This window comes from Rattus norvegicus, chromosome 18, assembly GCF_036323735.1.
Source record: "Rattus norvegicus strain BN/NHsdMcwi chromosome 18, GRCr8, whole genome shotgun sequence".
Taxonomy (NCBI): domain Eukaryota; kingdom Metazoa; phylum Chordata; class Mammalia; order Rodentia; family Muridae; genus Rattus; species Rattus norvegicus.
In genome coordinates this window covers 76016139-76038633 of record NC_086036.1, presented here as the reverse complement: position 1 = coordinate 76038633, position 22495 = coordinate 76016139, and the positions used below count along the sequence as shown (strand labels likewise).

The 22495-nt window shown below is 49.3% G+C and overlaps 1 protein-coding gene across 6 annotated transcripts in view; it reads left to right on the top strand.

Moving 5' to 3' along the window:
* The window catches only part of Kcng2 (potassium voltage-gated channel modifier subfamily G member 2), a 68153-nt gene extending 46744 nt beyond the window's left edge, over positions 1 to 21409 (top strand). For 5 of the 6 annotated variants that reach the window (XM_039096771.2, XM_006254947.4, XM_017600944.3 and 2 more), the window contains exon 3: positions 19572 to 21409. In XM_039096771.2, coding sequence (XP_038952699.1) covers positions 19572 to 20351 — 780 coding nt within the window. In that variant the 3' untranslated portion in view covers positions 20352 to 21409. The remainder of the gene's footprint in view (positions 1 to 19571) is intronic. The other variant, NM_001107372.1, reaches the window with a different exon arrangement.
* Positions 21410 to 22495: the final 1086 nt, after the last annotated feature.

Sequence of the window (22495 nt, the reverse complement as noted above, 5' to 3'; positions counted from 1 at the left end):
ATTGATCACTAATTAAGAAAATGACTTACAGCTGGGTCCCATGGAGGCATTTCCTCAACAGAAGCTTCTTTCTCTGTGATAACTCCAGCTTGTGTCAAGGTGACACACAAAACCAGCCAGTACACTATCTTAGACCTGAAGCTTCTGCCAGAATCCTAGAGGGCCTAGGCACAGGCTTAGAGTAGGAGAAGCTGAGGTCCTGGCCCCATGGTCCTGTAGGACTCTCCATCAACCAGGAGGGAGGCCTTCTGCACCATTCATGCTTCCGTATGACGGGATATGGCTAGTCAGAGTAGAGGAATATCTGTGGTTTTATCTAGACACTCTCACAGCCACATCTGGAATTACATCTGACCAACCCGGGGCCACCCCAGAATCCATCCATACACACAGAGCTCCCTAGCACGTGAGTTCTGGCTTTTGCCCCATTTCCACCCTAGTGCCTATGGCTGGAGGTTCTCCGTTCACTGATACCTCAGGAGAGACCTGACAGATGGCAAACTGCACTTCCAGCACAGACACACTATGCATTTGTTGTCCTTGCCTCTGACACAGACACACCATGCATTTGTTGTTCTTGCCTCTGGGACCATCTCTGCTTTCATGGGGTGTGAAGTCTGAAGCTTGAGGAGGCTCATCTCAGAACCTCAGGGCAGAGCTGAGGTGGGGGCTCTTGATAAAGAAGAGGTTGCAGAAGAACTACGGGGGACCCTCAGTGCTGGGCCCCCCATCCACATTGGAATCAAAATGGCTGGTGTGTGTGTGTGTGTGTGTGTGTGTGTGTTGATATATGTTATATCAACATCAAGGCTCCTTCCATCATCCCAGCATTGCCACCAGCATGGTTTCTATGTCCTCAAGAAGCTCTAAGGCTACTCATTCCACATAACAAGGGCAAAAGGATGTAGAACAGATGGCTTTGGGTGTGACTAGAGTCAAGCAGCTGCTTGACATCTGCAGAGCACTACTAGTACATAGGGGCCGGGTGGAATTGTCATAACCAGGTAGCTATGAACCTGGGAAAAGAAAGCCTCAGTTGCTCTTTGCTGAGAGGAGAGGCATAACCTGGTCAGTAGCCTTTATCTTTGGTGACAGTGACAGACCATTGCCCAGAGCCTCTCTGGTGAACTAGGGAGTGTCACCAGGTCCTGTCACAGCCCGGAACTTAGGGGGTAAAGACTGCCTTGCTGAGGCCAGACCACTGCAGGACCACTATGCAGTTAGGTCAGTAAGTCCTAGGTCCCATGTGCCTTGTCTAGCCAGTAGTGTGCTCAATTAGTTTACCTGCCCACTTGCCGATCTGTCTTTCAGCAAACATTACAAAGTGAGTCAGCACAGGGTTGAGCTGCAGTCAGGGGTCTGAGTCAGGTCTGTTTGCATTTCTCTTTTTCCTCACTCGGATTGCCAGGACTGTGACACTCACCTGGTGTGTGGCCTTGTGCCATATACAGTGCGGCTGCTATCCCTGTTACAGCCAGCCCCACTGCTCAGTTGATGTGGGAGCCCATGGCCAAGATGGCTCCCTATTTCTGTATGAGGCACTGTGGGAGCTTCTAGAAGCATGGGGATGGGGTGACCTGGTCACTTTGGAGGACACTGGCTAAAGATAAAATGAGGGCATTTGTCTTCCTCAGCTCTTCATACAAATGTGGCAGAGAAAGTCTAGATGTGTGTTTTCGATTTTTGCCTTCGTTTGAAAAACATTATTTTAAAGGTATACCTTAATGCCCAGAAGAGACATAGCAAGACCAGGACTCTTCCCTCCAATATCTATCCTGGGCCTTTCATCTCTCTTCTGCCACCATAAGAGGATAATTGTTATTAATTGTGAGTATGTGTGCATGTGTGTGCACACATGTGGAAGCCAGAAGTATTGGACCTCCTAGAGCTGTAGTTACAGACAGTTATGAGCTGCCTGGTGTGGATGTTAGGATCGATCCGGGGTCTTCTGAAGGAGCATCAAAAGCTCCTACCCACTGAGCCATCTCTTCAACCCCTAAATACCTATTCTGACTTTGGGGACCTTTAAACATTTATTTCTCCTCTAGGGCTCAATTCCTTCATGAGGCAAATGCAGGTCCTGCAAAGAGATGAGACTCAATGGTTCACGAGAATTAGGGGACTCGAGTTATCCTGTTGCCCACAAGAATACGAACGTACCTGGAAGGGCCATGGTAGCACCGTAAGAGGGGATTTATGTGGTACTGGTGGGGCCCAGTCCCATGAAGTGGGTAACCTCCTCTGACTGACACCAGAAGGTTCTGGCAAGTGCCCAGGATTGCTGGTGTGCAGACACAGCAGTCCTGGATGACAATGGCTCATCAACCCTGGTAGCAGGGTTGGCTCGCAAACACCAGCGGTCTGCCCTAGTGGCCCGTTTTCTCTTAACCATCTGTGGGTAGCAGTCATTCTGCCCCACTGACCTCTGCATTGGCCAGTGAGTGAAACTGCTAAAGACTCACGGGGACTGAGGGAAATCGAAGGCTTTTCCACGTGTGTACAATTTCATGGCCTCCCAGCACTTCCCTAAATAGGATTGAATTACTTTGACAGATAAGATGTATTTTCTTGAAGGGAACTCGGTTCATCTCAAGCATGAATTCCTCAGGCACTACTCAGCTGGGTGAACACTTTGAGAAGCTGGACTGAGGTGACTTTTTTTTCTTTTTTGACTCCAGCTAAGCTTGAAATATTGAAGTGTGGCACAAAGGGGGGAAGTTGTCAAAATTCATCAAGTTAGCCACAGCCAGCTTACATCATTTTACCAAAACTGTTCCCCTGTGAGGCTCTCCATGGAAAGTTCTGCTGTGGTCCACATCGAGGACCCGGGCAAACCTGTGTCTTCCGTCCCCTGTCTGCTAGGAGAAACCTGTCCTGCCAGACACCATTCTGAAAAAGTACTTTCTTTCTTACAATGGACTTGGATGTCTTAAAAGGTAAGGCTGCCCCCTCTGTGGGTGCAGAGCCTCACATCCTGATGTCTGCCGCAAGCATTTGTTATCCTTTGGGCCATTGCAAAATACAGAGCTGTTCCCAGAACAGCAGAGGATTTAACCAGAGGCCCAACCGAGCCAATAGGCTTCTGTTTGCCACCTTCCTCCCAACAACCCCCTTTTCTGCCAGAATGGTGACCCATACCACAGCCGGGCAGCCAGCTTGCCTCCCAGCATCATGGCCAGAGCCCTCTTTGATCATCCCTGCGCCTGTCTGCACAGCCTTGGGGGAATGCAGGGCTAAGTGTTCCCTAGCTCTTTGTTGTCGTAACTTATTCTGGGATGACCATTCTTGTCCACATATGCTTTGAGGAAGTCCATCGTGTGGTGCGTTACCCATCTCAGTGGGCCTCCTGCTGGCTCAACAGTCTGTTCCTCAGAGGTCAGGCCAGTGACCTTGGGACTCTTCATCCATATGTCCATCCAATGTTGTGGGGGCCAAACCAGTCAAAGGACCTGTGATGGTTTGTATATTCTCGGCCCAGGGAGTGGCATTATTAGAAGGTGTGGCCTTGTTGGAGTAGGTGTGACACTGTGGGCGTGGGCTTTAAGACACTCATCCTAGCTGCCTGGAAGACAGTCTTCTCCTAGTAGCCTTCAGATGAAGATGTAGAATTCTCAGCTTCTCCTGCACCATGCCTGCCTGGATGATAATGGACTTAACCTCTGAACCTGTAAGCCTGCTCCAATTAGATGTTGTCCTTATAAGAGTTGCCTTGGTCATGGTGTCTCTTCACAAAGTAAAACCCTAACTAAGACAGGACCCTTCTCCAAATTCACCCACCTGTTTCAAACACTACCTCATAGCTGTTTAAGTCTCCTTGGTCACTAGGTGATTGGCGTGCTTTTATGTTTTGTTTTGTTTTTTATCAGATATTTTCTTTATCTACATTTCAAATATTATCCCCCTTCCCAGTTTCCCCTTCAGAATCTCCCTATCCCATCCTCCCACCCCTGCTTCTATGAGGGTGCTCTCTCACCCACCCACTTCCTCCCACCTCCCTGCCCTGGCATTCCCCTACACTGGGGCATCAAGCCTTCACAGGACCAAGGGCCTCTCTTCCCATTGATGCCCAGCAAGGCCATCCTCTGCTACATATGTGGCTGGAGCCCTGGGTCCCTCCCTATGTACTCTTTGGTTGGTGGTTTAGTCCCTGGGAGCTATAGGGTGTCTGGTTGGTTGATATTATTGTTCTTCCTATGGGGTTGCAAACCCCTTCGGCTACCTCAGTCATTCCCCTAACTTCTCCATTGGGGACCCGGTGCTCAGTCCGATGGTTGGCTTCAAGCATCCTCATCTGTATTTGCCAGGCTCTGGTAAAGGCAGAGGAAGATCAACAATGCTTTTACGTGTATATCTGTTCCACTGAAGACTGCTGTCCTTGGGCGCTTGGTTGTCTTTGAACTTACATGCACACTGCAGTATTTTCCCATTGATCCCATGTGCGTGTCCACCTTGCTTCCCCTGTCACTGAGACCCCGACTTCAGCACGAAAAACCAACTGAGTTCAGTAAACACCCAAGACAGTGCTTTGCCTGTGTGCCCTTTTAAGCCAGGGGTGGGCCAACAGGGCCCTGGATGCTGCTGCCCTCCTGCATACAATCCTGCAGAAGAAGCTCACCGTCTTGTTTGCCTCAGATCCACAGTGAGCCTGACCCTCGGTGGATGTCTGTTGAATCAGCGCTTTGTAACTCGGGGAGAAGTGCTGAGTGGGCTCCTGCCTCCCACGGAAGCTGAAAGGGGCTCTCGGCCCTGCGCTGCTGTTCAGCACACTGAGGGAGGAAACCAGAAGCAACTTAATTACACCTCGTAGGGGCATTTCCTAAAACTCAGCATTGTTTCTAATTAGTCCTAGTAGGCTGCTATAAATACCCTCTTCACTTAACACGGTGAGGTAAAATATGATGGCTAGATAAATACAATGTTGCTTGTTCTCCTACCACTCTGCTTGTGCAGGCACCTGATTCAGGATAAGCACTGACTGTGAGTCGATGTTGGAGGCAGGTCCTTCCGTTGTTGGGATGAGCCCCGTGCAGGAAGTGCTGTTTTCTCAGATCCCCTCATCTCTAGTTTCTGATTCCTGGGGCAGTGATTGCCTTCCAGAGACCCGCCTGTTGCCAACAGGCACAGGCTTCCTTCTCGCAGGAAGTAACCACCTTCTCTATGGCTTTTACTGTGAATCCAAGACAACTAGCGGCAGCGTACTCGAAGCGAGTGAATTTGTCAAGGTGGCTGGCTATAAAATAAACAGAACAATTCAGTTGCTTCTCTGCATATCAGAGTGGCTTTTTTAAAAAAGTGGGAAAACTGTAAGTATTAGGATAAAAACGTGAAGTGCCTAGGGATATACTTAGCAAGAAGGGCTCAGTGTTAAGAGAAGCCAGCACGAGGCTGGGTGAGGCATAGAAAGAGCAGGTGGGGGCAGCATGTCCTGTGCTTGGATGGGGGGAGGGCCTCCATCCCCACCCCCCAATCATATACACGATACTGTCGGTCACGAGCCCAGTGAGTGTTCTTGGATGGTCTACAGGATGTTCTTAAGAACCTAGAGAAACACATGTGTAGGCTCTGATTTTCCAAAACCTGCTTTTAATAGGGATTCTTAAATGTTTTAACCTCCCTTCTAGTCTACCACCCACCAATGGTAGTGGAAAAGAAAGGTTATTAGGATATGGGGTAGGTGGACCTGTTTAGAAATAGTTCTTTGGAGCAAATCCAGTCTGCGTTGTCAGGATCTCAGTAGTTCACTTCACACAAATCAGCAGCAGCTCTTTCCATCACAAACACCAGTCACGAGTCTCGAATCAGCAGGTCCATCCAGAAGCTGTGAGGCTCTGCTGTATGCTGTTTGGAAGTAGTTTCTTGAGGCGATTTCAATCTCCAATGGTAAGGGGGCTGGTAAGACGGCTCAGCGGTTAAGAGCACTGACTGATCTTCCAGAGGTCATGAGTTCAATTCCCAGCAATCACATGGTGGCTCACAACCATCTGTAGTGGGATCTGACACCCTCTTCTGGTGTGTCTGAAGACAACCACAGTGTATTCAGATATATAAAAATAGATCATTCTTTTCTATTTTTTTTATTTTTTTGTTTTATATATGTGAGTACACTGTCGCTGTCTCCAGACACACCAGAAGAGGGTATCAGACCCCATTACAGGTGGTTGTGAGCCACCATGTGGTTGCTGGGATTTGAACTCAGGACCTCTGGAAGAGCAGTCAGTGCTCTTAACCACTGAGCCATCTCTCCAGCCTGATAATTCTTTTTTAAAGAAGAACCTCCAATTGTCAGGATATCAGCAGTGCAGTTCAGTAGTGTCAAGATAGCAAACATGAGTCAGCAGTGGTGGCATGATCCAGCAGAAACAGCCAGGCCTCCACCGAATCAGCATGAGTCAGCAGGAGCGACCAGGACTAGCAGGGATGCCAGGAGAAGTTCTCTGCCACGCCTGAGTCCGAGGAAGTGGCAGTAACACCACCAGAAGTTTTTTGGTGTGTTCTTTCAGCCAAAAATGGCCAGTAAGGAATGGCAAGGAGTACCAATACCATCCAGCATTGTCCACCATCACCGTTGGGCTATATTTATATTCCTTCTTAACATCATACGTCTTTTCATGTGTTTGCTTTAGCAAAACATCCTTTCACCTGTGTCTGCTTCAGGAAAACACCCTTTCACATGTCTACTTTAACAGGACATCCTTTCAGTCTTGTGCCCCAGCAAAACACCCTTTGCCATTACTGACTGTCCAAAGAAAGCAGAACTCTCCTCTCCACACGTGTGTTCAGCTAGCTGCGAGGGGTAGAGAATATGGAAGTCAGCTGAGCAGGAGGCTGGGTCCTCTTTGATGTCTAACAGCTTTCCAGACTTGGAGTATGTGAATGGCGATGCACGCTTACTAGTGGCTGCGGCTGGTATGCAGCAGAAGTCAGCTGTGCCCATGCGGCGTCTCTGACTCTTACGAACCTAGCACATCTTTGGTCTCACCTTTCAGGTAGCTAGCCAGTAAGGTCTCCTGGCTATGCAGAACGTGGGTTTCCCACAGCCTTGATGGGGGGACAGGCATATCTAACACCAACACTGATATAAGTAGGAAGACGGGGTTGGGGGAGGCTCTGTGGGGACACCATCTTGGTATTTCACACTTTATCAAAAATAGGAACGTAGCGTAAATAAAATTAAACAATTATATATTTAGTGACAGGTCTTAGAAGTACTATATGCGAAATTAAATATGTTCTTGGTAAGACACACACTGCCGTAAGTAAAATTAAGCAAACATATAGTTAGTAACGGCAGCACGCTCACCCTGGCAATTTGAAGATGATCGCACAGAAATAGAACAAATCTGTGTGACAACTTAGTGTATAAGATGAAGCCTTCCCTCATCTATGAGTGGTTGTCTTAGATGTTACCTGAAAGTATCTATTTAAATAAATTCTAAATATGTAGGAGATCGTTGGGGGGGGGGGCAAAACTAAAGCCCATGTACTTAGCAAACAAAAATATAAGTAAATATACATGGGTATAGGGAAAATCATTTTAGCCTCCAAAAGAAAAAAAAAAGCCAGAAACTATAAAGGTAATAAAATTACAATTGTGTGGCAAGAGGCTCATAATCAGCATACAGAAGTTCAAATGCACTCATAAGAAACTACTACCTCGGGGAGGGGGAGACTATGCCTGTGAGCCAGCCGTGAAGGTTAGCAATGCTGGGAACCGCAGCAGACGTTCTCTGTGGCAAAAAGAAGAGCCCGTCCCATCAGTGATGGAGAGGGTCCTGCTTTGGGGCTGGCAGAAACTCGAATACTTGTGCACATCAGTGTGTGTGAGGCCTTAAGGAACGCACCTCTCACAGTGAGTGAGTGCAGAAGAGGGGTCACCACGGGTGAGCCTGTCCAGTGAGCCTCTAGTAGGAAGACTGGGGATCTATCTAGCTCAGTGTGCAGAGTGTTGTCAAGCTCTGGATTCAATAAAAACAGGAAGCCGAGTTCTGGGAACTCTGCCTGAGAAGCCGCAGGCTTTGTGTGCCTAGAATGTCCCCCGAGCATGGTTTGTAGCAGGTAAAATTTTACTGAGAGGTAGTTTCCAGTAACAGCAGTTGGGTTCATTCAAACCAACCCACCTGCCTCTCGGGCAGGCTAAACCAGGCACAGAGCAGCAAGTCCCTCCTTGTCCTCAAATAGATCTGCAGCTGTGGGGTACGGCCTTCAGGAAAGAGCTAAAATTAACAGCTCAATGAGGAAAAATGGCCGTGCATTCTGTGCCATTGTTGAACCAAATGGTACAAGATCTGGGACTCTCCACGTCCTGGCTGTCCATGTCCTGGCTTTCCATGTCCTGCTGGTTTCATCTGTGCCTAGAACCTCAGTGCACTGCTGAAAGCTGGGTGAAAGCAAGCTCATGAGGCCCAGGGGCGCAGCGGAGCCCACATCTGCAGGAAGCACACAGGCGGGTTTAGTGTGCCACCTCACCATGCTATTAGCCCCCAACCTCATGTCCTTGCCTACTAGGAATCTCTCTCAGAAGAAACCAGCAACCCTTGGAGTCAGGGCCCTTGAAGAATTTGTTTCTGTAGCATAACACACACTAGGCAGCCAAGTGTTGGCAGGAGAGTGGGGTTGACAAGCCTGCTTCAGCCCAGACCATTCAAAACGAGCAACTTATTTCTGCTTAAATGGCGGCAGTGATGTCTTTGAACAAGTGGGTCTCCTAGGCAGATCTGATCTTCCTCTGCTTGGACCACCAAATCTGACTTATGAGAGAGCGCTCTTTCTGGAGATAATTAGGAAGAATAAGCCTCAAAGGAGTTGGTGAAACGAGTTAGCAAACGTCTCGTTCTGGGTCTTCCAAGAGAGAAGGTGAGATCAGCACGGTCATTAACCAAGAACTGGTTCTGCTGAGGGCTCAGCCTTCTCAGCGTTTCCTATGGCTAACACCACTAAGACCGCTAACTGCAGAAAGATGGGAAACCTGCGGATGGTTCTAGCTAGCTACCTAAAACAGATGGCCTGACCGTCCGATGAAGAGCAGGTAGCCCATAAGCTGTAGTCAGAGGCACGGAAACAATTTAATCACCTACCAAGTAGTCTTTCAGACAACACCAAGGAAGACAGACTTAAGACACACCTGCCTTCCTATGCCTCCTCCTGTCTCCTTGTCTGCTGGCTGTGTTTAATTTACAGAGAGTGAAATATACAGTAGTTGCCAGGTTCCTTGGCAAGGTACTGTCACTAATTTTTAATATCACACACACACACACACACACACACACACACACACACACACTCGGAAAAAAGTGAGCCTGTGTGGCAAAGTGTGGCACATCTACCCCCTACTGATTGACATCTCGTTACCATGGGGACTGGACACACCCACCCCTGCTGATTGACATTTCATTACCATGGGAACTGGACACACGCACCCCTGCTGATTGATAGCTCACCCCAGTGGGAACTGAACTTATTCTTTTAGTCCAACTAGACCAGTGCCAGCAGGGGCCCTGTGTCTGTAGACCTTGCTTTTTGAGTGCGTGGTTTTCCGAAGTGAGCCTTTTCTGTTCACTAGCTGTGTAGCAGAAATTATTAAAACCTGACCCCAGGTTTTTACCCCACCTTTGGCTCCATGCTGTTAGAATCTATTTCCCTACCGACAACCCGAATTATTACTTACTGCGTTTCATCTGGGCTGCTCTTAGCTCCAATTGGACAGCCCTCAGGGTCATGCTCTCCTTTCCCTTAACCCATGGCTGCTCCCTTCCTCCTCCTGCACTTTGTTCTCCCTCCTGGTCCCAAGCCCAGGAAATCTAATCCCCACCTGTGTCTTTTCTGCCAAGCTATTGGCTGTTGGCATCTTTATTTACCAATCACAATTAACCGGGAGCAGGGTCACTCAGTGTCTCTCGTGTGTGTGTGTGTGTGTGTGTGTGTGTGTGTGTGTGTGTGTGTATGTGTGTGTGTATGTGTGTGTGTTTATGTGTATGTGTGTGTGTGTGTGTGTGTGTGTGTGTGTGTGTGTGTGTGTGACCAGAGAGGTGACCTGACCGTCTTAATTTCTTTCCTTGCTACCTGGATGGGTAAGACATTAGCCACATTCTTCTCTGGTCACCTAGCTGATGGGCCACATACTTGAGTTTTGTTTATTAATGTGAATGTTGAAATTCAACAGCAGAATCAAAGGTTGGAGCCCAGTTGTCATCAGCAACCTTCTGAGTGAGAAGAGCTTTCTGCTCAGAAAGCAAAATGAGAGGAAACACATCTCAGGTGTACAGAGTCTAAAAGACTCTACCCCACCACTGTTCTTTGAATTGCTGCTTCAGCAAAATGGCCAGTGGGAGAGAGTGGTAGGAACCCAGAGCTGAAGGGGAAGCTATAGGTCAGGCCGCTTTATCTCCTGCCACCTTCCCATAAGCCACTAGTCAGGGGATTGCAACAGGAAGAGAGGAAATTCGACTCTATCCTACATAACTTAGTTGAGACTCTGTTGGGGTAGAAATCTCAGCTTGCATCCGGACAAACCACACCAAGCCAACATGGTTCCATGTGCAAAGGTTTAATGAGAGAAGAAGAGTAGAAGAGGAGAGGAGTAGAGGCCAGCCATGAGCACGTGGAGGGGTAAGGGGGGAGGAGGGACAAAGGGGAAGAGGGGAAGAGCAGGGAGCAAGAGAAGAAAGAGCAAGAGAGTGAGGAGGGGGCAAGTAGCCCTCTCTGTAGTGCCAGGCACAGCTGGCTATTGCCACGTAACCGTGGGGGTGGAGCTTAGCTGGCTGTTGCCAGGTAACCGTGGGGGTGGAGCTTAGACAGAACACCAACAGACTACCTCTAAAATAAAGGACTGGGGATGTATCTCAGTGCCCTGTGCAAACATCAAGTCCCCAGGACCACTGCAGGGGAGACAGGAGATGGGAGGAGGAACTCCTGCTCTCTGAAGCGCTAACACGCTTAGAAAAGATGTGCCAAGCCTTACAAAAAGCCGAGCCAATTTTATAGCAAAGCCATAAGACCTCAAACCTTCTAAGGAAAAAAAAAAAAAAAAAACGGAGACCGTTGCCCGCTTAGCCAGGCCAATCTGCATAATTTCTAATGTTTCCATGATGAAGAACTTCAGTCTAGGTAAACAAGAAAGATGGAGTAGGTGCCTCCTGGATGCCTGCCCTCTCCTCCCAGGCTGTGGTATACTAGACAGTCTCTTCGGGGAATTGAAGCAAGACAGCAGGAAGCATGGGATGTGAGACCCAAGAAATGCATCAAAGGCCTAGAGAACAGGAAGTGTGTTCAGACACACCAGAAGAGGGCATCGGGTCCCATTACAGATGGTTGTGAGCCACCATGTGGTCGCTGGGAATTGAACTCAGGGCCTCTGGAAGAGCAGTTGGTGCTCTTAACCGCTGAGCCATCTCTCCAGCCCCCTTGGAAATTGCTTTTTCAAGTTTCACTGAGCTTGTCAACAGACCTGTCAGAGAGCTAGGAGCCTAGTGAAGGACATACAGGTTTCCTATGTGCCAAAAGTTACAAAGCCGCCAGGTTAGCGCACACAGCTATAATTCTAACACTTGAAAGGTAAAGGCAGAAAGGTTAAGGGTTCAAAGCCAACCTGGGCTATGCAATTAGGTCTAAAAGAAGAAGAAGAAGGAAGACAGCAGACCCAGGAAGGAGAAGGAGGAGGTGGAGGAGGAGGAGCAGAAGCAGAAGCACGCCCCTGATGAGGCATCCATGACCACAGTGAAGAGAGATACACACTTGCTGGGAGCTGGGAGGTCAGACGCTATGGGATTCATCTAGCTGGGTGGTAGGGCCTGTGGACCCTTGTTCCAAACCTGGTCCTCGTAAATCCCATCAAGCTGATTATGAAACACTTGTGGGACGACAGTGGAAGCATTTTAAAGAACTGAGTGGAAGATTCACACCTCCTAAGTTCAGGATTTCCTACGAAGCTCCAGTCAGACTTTCTAGCACTGTGAGAGAGGTGAGACCTGCGGTCTCTGCAGTCAACACAGAGAGCAGACATGCGTGCGCAAGGCCACCTGAATCTTTATCTTTTTATTTTATGTGTCTGTCTTGCTTGTGTGTTGTGTGTACAATGCTCGGGGGCAGTCCCTGAGGAAGCCAGAAGAGGGCATCAGATCCCCTGGCACTGGAGTTACAGATGATTGTGAGCCAGCAGGTGGGCACTAGGAATTGAACCTGTGTCCTCAGGAAGAGCTGCAAGTGCTCCTAACCACTGGGACACCCCTCCAGGTTCTTGACTTATATTTTACACAAAAATTCAACTCAAAATGGACGGCAGATATAGACATAAAATATAAAACGTGGGACTTCTGCAGGAAAACCTAGGAACCCGTCTTTGCCTGTCTAGATTTGGAGGCTTCAGATCTTATATCAAAAGCTTTCTAGAGGGGGGAAAAGATTGGTAAATTGCACTTCATCAGAGTTAAACACTTTGCCTATGAAAGACTGCTAAGGGAATGAAAAGGCACAGCTCAGACTGGGAGAAATATTTGCAAATCACAGATCTGACAAAAGCCTCGGCAATTAGACCATAAAGAACTGTACAAACTCAGCTGTGAGGGAACCCAGTTACAAAGGAACCAAAGAGCGGAGCAGATCCTCACTAAGAAGACATAAATGATATCACACGAGAAGATCCCGGACTCTGTCTGCTGCTAGGGATATACAAACTAAATGACCATGCGAGACCACACGCTTTATTCATAAAGGCAGAGAAGGGGAGAGAGGATGAGAACACGCATGTAGGCTGGCTGCCATTTGAAAAAAGCAAACAATAGGGAAGAAATCGGAGCACAGGATCCCCAGACGCTCCGTGGAAAGGCAAGCAACATGGCTCTTGGGCTCGTAGGAAGTGGTGCGCTCTGAAAAACATTGTCTAACTCAGCAATCTTCTGTAGAATTTACCCTAAAGAAAAGCAAATGCCCACAGAGATGGACTCACTGGGCTGGAGAGATGGCTCAGGGGTTAAGAGCACTGACTGCTCTTCCAGAGGTCCTGAGTTCAATTCCCAGCAACCACATTGTGGCTCACAATTACAATTACATCTGTAATGGGGATTGGATGCCCTCTTCTTGTGTGTCTGAAGACAGCTACAGTGTACATATATAAATAAAATAAACAAAAATTCTTACAGACATTCCTGCCAGCTTTGTTTGCTCCCATCACAAATGCATATCCACAGGTGGACACAATCATAGAATGGGATCCGTCAGCCCATAGCAAGAAAGCTCAGATGTTGACAGGGTAACACAAGTGAATCACAGACTCCTCGAGCAGGAACGTGGGCGCTGATGCCGCAGTCTGGACGCTAACCACATGCCTATCCGGAGCAGGCGGGGTCATCGGGCCTGGAGGACGGGGCAGCCCTGAGGAATCTGGGTTGGTCGTGATCATTATGACTCTTCCTCATGTACTAGGTTCACAGAACCGCGCTCTGACGTGTGAGGCTCTCCTTGTGCAGGAGTCTTTTTTTTTTAAAGATTTATTTATTTATTATATATAAGTACACTGTAGCTGTCTCCAGACACACCAGAAGAGGGCATCAGATCCCATTACAGATGGTTGTGAGCCACCATGTGGTTGCTGGGATTTGAACTCAGGACCTCTGGAAGAGCAGTCAGTGCTCTAACCGCTGAGCCGTCTCTCCAGCCCGTGCAGGAGTCTTTGGACCCATTTCTAACATTCCCTCAGTAGTGTAGACCCCAGACGGAATCTCCAGGTCAAAGTGGATAGTGTTTGACAGCTTTTAAAATATGTCCTTGCACAGTTCCTGTCGTTATGTATTTTGTCCAGCAGCCTAGACCTCACCTGGACTGCCCTAGTCTAAAACCTTAACTTCGGATCCAGCTGACCCGTGTGTGACGGGGAATGGGTAGACGAAAGGAGTAACTCAGAAGTTTCTGATAAACAGGGCAACTGTGTAAAGCCACAGCTCAGACCCAGCAGCCCCAGAGAACCCCTAGTGTGTGGACACAGGACACGCCCAGCAGGTTTGCTTTGCAAGTTGTTTTGTTGGGGGAGGGAACGTTTGTTTGTTTGTTTGTTTTTTGTTTGTCCGTTCGCTTTGGTTTGTTTTGGGTAATTGTGGGTGGTTCCACATGAGGCTTAATTAAAGGTACCAAATTCAAACTCAGTTCAGTGTTCCTTACACACAGAGGAAAAAGTGCCTGAGTAGGCTTTGCTTCCCATGTTCTCACCCGGATCTCTGATTTAACAGGGGCTGCTGACCTTGGTTTCCTTGTCTAAGAAACCCCAGAAGCTGTCACCCGGGGAAGGGCTCGCAGCGCCTTTTCCTGGAGAGGGGGGACCAAATATTCAAACACAGTTAGCATTTCCAGAGTCCAAACAGGCCAATTGGGTAGAGAAAGGAGAGAAGACACCATGTACACATTGCTATCAGGCCCACAGGGGGGATCACACTAGCTAGCTCAGGAGGGCCAGGTAGAGGGAGCGCTCTGGTGTACGGGCTACAACTGTGAGTACCCCACCTCCAGCTGAGTGGCTGAGTGCAGACAAGGTGTGAAATGCTAGTCTGGAGCTGCACCTGCTCTCTGACTCCTCATCTCATTGGCCAGCCCCTAGTGGCCACCAAAGTTAACTCTTCCTCTTTTCTCCTCTACCCCTTCTCTGCGCAAGACCCTGAATCTAACCACCACTTCTTCCTGCTTCCCTTCGTCAGACAAAAAAACTCCTAATTCCTAGAGATCCTTCCTGCTCCCCAAGACCCTCTTCCTAGTCTCTCAAAACCCACTTCCACACCCCCCAGGTTCCCTCCTGTTCCTGGGGACCCTTTTCCTAATCCCCAAATTATCCCTTACTCCTCCAGAACCCTCTTCTTGTTCCCCCCAAGACCTATCTTCTGGTTCCCCAGCATTACCAAGTACTCCAAAGCTTCTCTCTAGTCCCTTAGCATCCTCTGCTGGTCCCCTAAGAGCCCCTCCTGGTCCTCCAAGACCCTCTTCCTGATGTGGATGTGAAAAATATGACCCATATCAGTTCTCAGCCACCCAGACATGGCTGACCGTGCTTACTGGTGTGCACGCAGCTTCGATTCATTTCTAGCTTTGTCTTCAGTGAGAAGCCCCTTCAGTGCTCCTTAGCCCAGTCCCTGACATCCTACCATAGCTCTACTTCTGTCCTGGTCTCCCCTGACCAAAGGAGCTAGCCCCTGAAGGGGACAAGAGGGTCACAGACAGGGCAGGAACAGGGCTGTAGCCTAGTGGAGTCCACTGGTCAAGAGAAATCTAGATTCTGGAATTTCCTTTATGTGTTATGTTTGCTGTGTGAAAGCTGGTCAGTCCTCTTGCTTCTGGGGATACTGAAGTATGGTCAGGCCTAGGGACAGAGTTACCCCTGCTAACTCTGCCTGGACACTGTGCCTGTTTGTTCTGGTGACTCTTGACTGTGGCGGAGACACCATCCAGCCTCCCAACCCTCAGGCCTTCACGGCTTACACGGCTCATAGACACTGATGGTTTGCAGGATAATCAGAATGTGAAGGAGGAAACGTATAAACAAAAGTCAAATAAAATCACACAGTGAGAGGGACGCCCTCCCAGGGGGCAGCTGAGATGAGCTCAGGCTTATTTCTGACCTGGCTTTTTACCAAGTGGGTCAGATATGTCATTCTCATGATGAATCGATGTCCGCCTTCTGGGTTGAAATCTGTCCCAGAAACTGCTCCTTTACACTCACCTCAGGCTTGAAGACGCCACCATCCTAGGCTCTACCTGGTGATTTCTAGCCAGGGAGGTTGAGCTGAATTCCCCAGTGGCAGCATTTGGGTTTTCCTCCAGTGGGGACCATAGTGATCCGTGGGGACTCGGGATATGTTCTGGCCCCTGGCATCATCTCCCCTGCCCCCTGCAACCCCTTCTCGTGGTTTTAAACTCATCAGAGATGCAGTGTTTATTTCCTCCCACTTGTGACTGCTAGCCATGACTACAGAATGACTTTAGGGCTGTGTCGTCAAGGTTAAACTACCCAATTCAGATTCTATGTGCGTGACTTGGGAGAGTTACCCAAGGAACCCAGGGAAGGGGATATGGAGACAAAGACAGACAGGAGACCTTCGTGAACACTCAGTGTCTTACTGAAATCTGAACAGAGTCTCCTTGGACAAGACTGAGGCTAGAGTCCTTCCGGTCATACATGTCTGGAAGTAGAGACACAGGACTCATGGAGCAGCCATCTGTGGGGCCGGGGCCTGGGTGCTTCTAGGGCTTTGGTGCAGCCTCTACCCCTCTCATCGCTGGAATTTGAATACAAAAATGGCATCTCACAGCAGGGTGGTGGCTGATGTGTCGGTCAAGGTGGGGACCCTGGCAGCTCGTCGGTGCAAAAGAGAGTGGATGAAGCAGAGGGCTCTGCACATAGAATCCTTAGATGTGGACGGCCAGTTACGTGTGGCACACTAGAATTTGCAGAATGGGGCAGAGATGTCTACATCCCTTTCAGACTAGGGATCTATCAGAGTCGCAGCCCACACACACACACACACACACGACGGTCTGCACATCCCTGAACGGTCCACCTACCCATATCCCTCTGTGTCCATTGTTGGTTGGACGAGTCATTGCCAAGCCAAGACCTGATGACCACTGGGCCTCAGACCCTTTCTGAGTAAAGGACTCACTAGAGACAAAGGCTGCAGGGCCTTAACACTCTGTCCACTGGGCCTCAGACACAAAGCTCCTATCTCTGGATACTCAGATGGATCTAGAGGCTCCTTGAAATTAAAAGGGCACAGGGTCATGCAAGGACCACCGTGCATACTCCCTCCACAGTGGAGGTGACCTGGTGACAGATTCCATCACACTGAGTCAAATACCCTGAACAAGGATTGGCCTGTGAGGTGGGCAGTTTTGTGGGGGATGGGGAATCATCAGGCAAGACGTTGAGGTTGTACATGACCAGCTAGCTCTGCCCCAAATCCCAGCAAGATGACTGTCTTCTATGCTGTCAGACAGATGCAGCCATAAGCCCCAGAATATATCCCAACGGTGGGAAGACCATCACAACCTCAGCCTGCCGATATGCCTTTATTTTCTGTAGCCCAGCTAGCTGCAATCTCATGGGTTTTCTTAGAGATTACGTATTTTCAGAGAAAGTATTCTACATATATAATTCACATACCATACCTGTAACATGTCTGTAGTATCCTCCTATTCCAGTATTTTCATCAGTAATTCCACCATCACAGAGAAATGTCATGTACCCCCCAAACCATGCCTCTGTTACCCCAACCCCTGGCACCCACTAATCCACTTTCCTGTAGACTTCCCTAGGTTGAACTTTGATAAGAATTAAGTATCAAAAATGTCTTCTGTGCCTGGCTTCTCTAACATCACGTGTTCGGGGTCTGCTTACCCGGGTGTCAGCTGATGACTAAATATTCCATCATGTGAACTGACTACATTTTGTTTGTCCTTCGTCCATAGACGTACATTTTGGATTACTTTGCCTCCCGATGTAAAGTCATGTACAAGTTCTATGGAGACACGTTTTTCTCCAGCAGAGGCCCATGCACAGCACCGTGGAGTCTGGTGGTGACTGTACTTATTTGAGGGGCTGCCAGAATGTTCTCTAGAGTGACTGGACTATCTTGTATTCCCATCAGCAGTGTGTGAGAGTTCAAGTTTCTCCATATTCTCAGTTGTCACCGTCAGACTCCTTGACTGTATCATACTGTGTGGCATTTCCTTCAGAAATAAAGGCATCAAATATCTTGGTGTGTGTGTGTGTGTGTGTGTGTGTGTGTGTGTGTGTGTGCGCGTGCCCTCATGTGTGTATATGTGTGTGGGTGTGTATATGTGTTTGCAAGTGTGTGAGTATATGTGTGTGTATGTGTATATGTGTGTGGGTGTGTATGTGTTTACAAGTGTGTATGTGTATATGTGTGTGGGTGTGTATGTGTTTACAAGTGTGTATGTGTATATGTGTGTATGTGTGTATGTGTGTGAGAATGTATGTGTGTATGTATATGTGTATGTATATGTATGTGTGTATGTTTGTGTATATATGTGTGTGAGAGTCTATGTGTGTGAGAGAGCTATCTGTATGCTTTCATGGTACTGTGAATGGGATTTTTACTTTCATATTATTTATTGCAAGTTTATATAGAGATAAAATTGACTTCTGTGTATCCATTCTTCAATATTACTGAATTAGTTTTTCAGCTTTAATGTGTTGTTTTAGTGGATTCTTAGGGCTTTTCTGTATACAAAGTCATTTTACCTGTGAACATAGGGTTATTCCTTCATTTCTAAACTTCATTTCTGTCCTGGCTTGAACATTTAGAACTCCTTGGGTAGGAGTAACAAGACCTGATTGTCTGATCTTACCTTTTCATGATGTTTGTATTGTGAATGAGATTGATCAGCTTCGGGTGCTAAGTCAGCCTTGTTTCCCTAACAAAAACATTTCTCTACCTTTCTTTTTTTTTTTTTTTTTTTTTTTTTTTTTGTTATTTCATGTATCTATTAGGAGGGCAGTGCCTGCCCTGGCCCACATGTGGTGTTAACTTGCAGAAATGGGATCTCTCCTTCCACCATGCACCTCCTAGGAATCAAACTCGGGATTTAAGTCTTGATGGGTAGTGTGTGTTCGGGCTGAGCCATCTCAGAGCCCCTCCACCATGGTTTCCAAGTCTTCCGTCTGCTGCTGGCTTCTTTTATTACTTTAAACTTTATTGATGGTCCCCAGGAGCTGAGTCTCCTCATCTCCCAACGCCAGGGGTTAGAGGGAAGACCTGAGACCCTGTTTTTCTTACGTTTCTGTAGTTTTCTGAAGATGACACTGTCTGGGTTCTGTTTTGCTCAGAAGTGTCTCCCTCCCTCTTGTTTCGTCGTGGTTGGTGTTCTCGATGTAGAACGCTATGTGGGGCAGTCTGGACCACTGCTTGTTCTGTGGGCTCACTGCAATTTAACCTCCCGGCCACGGACTTGTGTCTCCAGACTGCAGACTCTTTTCTTCCCGAGTCCCTTCCCGTTTTACTCTTCTAGAATCCGTCCATTGCATCCAAATTAGCCAAGTTGCAGGCACACCACACACATCGCAGTGTGGCGTATAGCCTTCTCCTTGCTGTTGGCGGTAGCCGTGCCCCCGCGTGCATTTCCTGTCCTAGTTGTATGAAATGCATTGATTTTGGTCTTTTTAAGAATCGGGGCTTCAGGTCTGCCCTCTGTTCAGGTGTTCCTGCTCTAATCTTTCTGTGCACGGGGACTCTTTTTCCTCTCCTTTCCCCAGCTGTCTAAGAGTGGGAAGTTAGTTACTCATCCAGAACGTTTTGTAGGCATCTCTCACCCATCAAGTCAGAGGTGGTTAGTGGTCCCAGGTTTTAAATGCCTTTCCTGGGTCAGCCTGCTTATCAGCTCACATATAGAAACGGTGTCAAATAAATCTTCAAAAGATTTGGGGCAGATTTGGGCCTTTTCAGCCAATGTCGTCTTTACCCTTTCCCGGTTCCCAGATGTCCCTGCTGCGTGTCTGTGTGACATCCTGCTTCCCTTCCTGACTTCCTCGTGCCCACCGCCCCGCCGGTCCGCCAACCCGATGTTCCTTTCCTCCCTAGGGCGAGTGCTCCACCAAGTGCCGCAACCTCTTCGTGTTGGAGACAGTGTGCGTGGCCTGGTTCTCCTTCGAGTTCCTGCTGCGCTCCCTGCAAGCCGAGAGCAAGTGCGCCTTCCTCCGTACGCCTCTTGCCATCATCGACATCCTGGCCATCCTGCCCTTCTACGTGTCGCTGCTCGCGGGACTGGCCGCAGGGCCCACGGGCAGCAAGATGCTGGAACGCGCGGGGCTGGTACTGCGGCTACTGCGGGCGCTGCGCGTGCTCTACGTGATGCGCCTGGCGCGCCACTCGCTGGGGCTACGCTCGCTTGGCCTCACCGTGCGCCGCTGCGCGCGCGAGTTCGGACTGCTGCTGCTCTTCCTCTGCGTGGCCATGGCGCTCTTCGCGCCGCTCGTGCACCTGGCTGAGCGCGAGCTGGGCGCTCACCGCGACTTCTCCAGCGTCCCCGCCAGCTACTGGTGGGCAGTCATCTCCATGACCACCGTGGGCTATGGAGACATGGTGCCACGCAGCCTTCCGGGCCAGGTGGTGGCGCTGAGCAGCATCCTCAGCGGCATCCTGCTCATGGCCTTCCCTGTCACCTCCATCTTCCACACCTTCTCGCGCTCCTACTCGGAGCTCAAGGAGCAGCAGCAACGCGCGGCCAGCCCTGAACCGGTCCTGCGGGAGGACAGCACACGCGACGACAGCACGCGTTCGGCCAGCGCCACCGAGGACAGCTCCCAGGACCCGGAGACCGCAGGTGCCGCAGGGAGCTTGCCAGGCCCGGTGGGACCCTGAGCTGTACTGAGAACTTCAGAGTCAAAGCCTCAGAGGACACCAAGCGCTGGCTGACCCAGGAGTCGCAAACTTGGCCTGGCATGTCGTCGTTGCAGCTGCCTTGGCTCCCCCAAGCAACCCCGAGCTTCGCGTAGCCTGGAGGAGATCGCAACCTGGTCTTTCTTTTTCCTTTTATTTTTCCCTCCAGTTTTAAATTTTCTATGGTTAATTAAAAATTGAGTCCCAGAAATTCCAAGTCTTAAGCAAATGTCAGCTACCCTGGACTAAAGTTTTGCCCTTCTGTGCTCTTAATCTAGGGCAGCCCCAGGGAACAGAAGATGGCATTTACCTGGTGACCCTTAGTGGCCAATACCCCATCAAAAAGAGGGCATCAGCTGACATCTGTCACTGCCAGTGTCCACATCACCTGCCAAGTGTTGGGTAGTTGACAGGACACTTAGCCCCCTAGTTCTGCCTATCCACCCTTTGCAGGGGGGGGAAGAAATCTCAGAGTTGACCTCTGTTCCCCCAAACCATCTCAATCAGAAGATAAGACCCCTGCTCGCTTGCATAGTGGCCTTTTAACCCTTCCCCTGCCCTCCTCCCTGGTCTGCAGGAATGTTGCCTGTCTTCGGGGGGATACTGGTGTCTCTTCTGGTGGGACATTTCCCTCAGATGCGGCTCAAGTGAAAACCTTGAACAAGGGTAGTGGGCTAAGGAGGCAGTTCAGGGAGAAGTCAGCGAGGGCACAGCCAGGAGGGGGCATGGCCTTCCTCTACTCCATGGAGGCTGTTGCTTTGCCCTGTTTCAACAAGCCTCGGGCGGTGGCCTAAGCCCAAGATTCTGGCACTTGGGAAGTAGGCACAGGAAGATCGGAAGTTCGGTGAGCACCCAACATAGTCACAGACGCTCTGTCGGAAGTAAGGTCTTCGGTCTGCAGTCCATCATCACTGCCTGCCACACAGTAGCTTTCAGCAAGGCCCCTATGGGAGCTCAGGACAGGCCCATTTGGGGCTCTTACACCACAGGCTTTGCAAGAAATCTACTGCAACCAAATAAAAAAAAATTGCCAGCCCCTCCTCATGGCAGTAGGCTGAGTTCCTCTCACTTGGGTATCATTTATGTTTCTGTGGGGTCCATGCTGTGCCTGGGGCTCCTAGAGCCTGGAAGGGGTTTACCTGTGATTTGGGAAGTTGGGAAATACACTGGAAGAATAGAGATCCCCCTCATGCCGCCAACCCCTCTTTGCTAGTATCCTTGCCCCGACAGTTGCAGTAAGCCCAGCATCCCATGGTCCTCACTCCGAGGGCAGTTGGGTAATTTCAGGGTGGCAGGTAGAGAACTGAATGCAGGACTCGGGGCTTGGATATCCACAGCATGTCTCTGAGGATAAGGGTGGCATAAAGAGGCGGACGTGCACACAAATGGTCTTCCCCCACCCAGGCATGGTGTGAGAGATAGGATCCTGGAAAGCTAACAGGTAACTTGGGCTTGCAGCGTATTCCTCCTGGACTAAGCGAGAGATGGCGGCCTGTGAACTACACAAGAAGATCTCTCATTCTTCTCCTGTTTGTCTGCCCTTCTCTGGGACCTTTATACAAACTCTTGGGGGCAAAAAAAAAAAAAAAAAAAAAAGGGATGTTCTGCTTTCAGATGTGGAAACTTCTCCTCAGGATTGGCCTGGCCAAGCCTGGCTGAAACCTTCTTGCAGTTTCATTTTTACTGCTGGGCCCACATCCACCAAGGCCAAGGCCAGCAGGATCCTTCTCTCTCACGCTGTGCCTTGATGGGAAAGGACCATTTATGTGCATGTTCGCCTCCCACACCACCCTTATCCTCAGGGACATGCCGAGGATATCCCAGCCCCGAGTCCTGCATTCAGTTCTCTACCTGCCACCCTGAAATTACCCAACTGCCCTGGGAGTGAGGACCATGTGATGCTTTAAAGCACTTGTGAAGGAATGGAGCAATGAATGCAGGGACAGAACGCTTTCCCCTAAGAGGGGACAGAGCTAGAAGTTACCCAAGTGTGCCTTGGGCTCTGGCCTGCCTCACCAGCATGTGTAACAACATGGGTTGGCCCTGACCACACACTGGAGATGGGCCTGGGACCTCCAAGGTGAACTGCCCCTCATGTAGGAATGGCCTTGGGCTTGCTTAGGTCC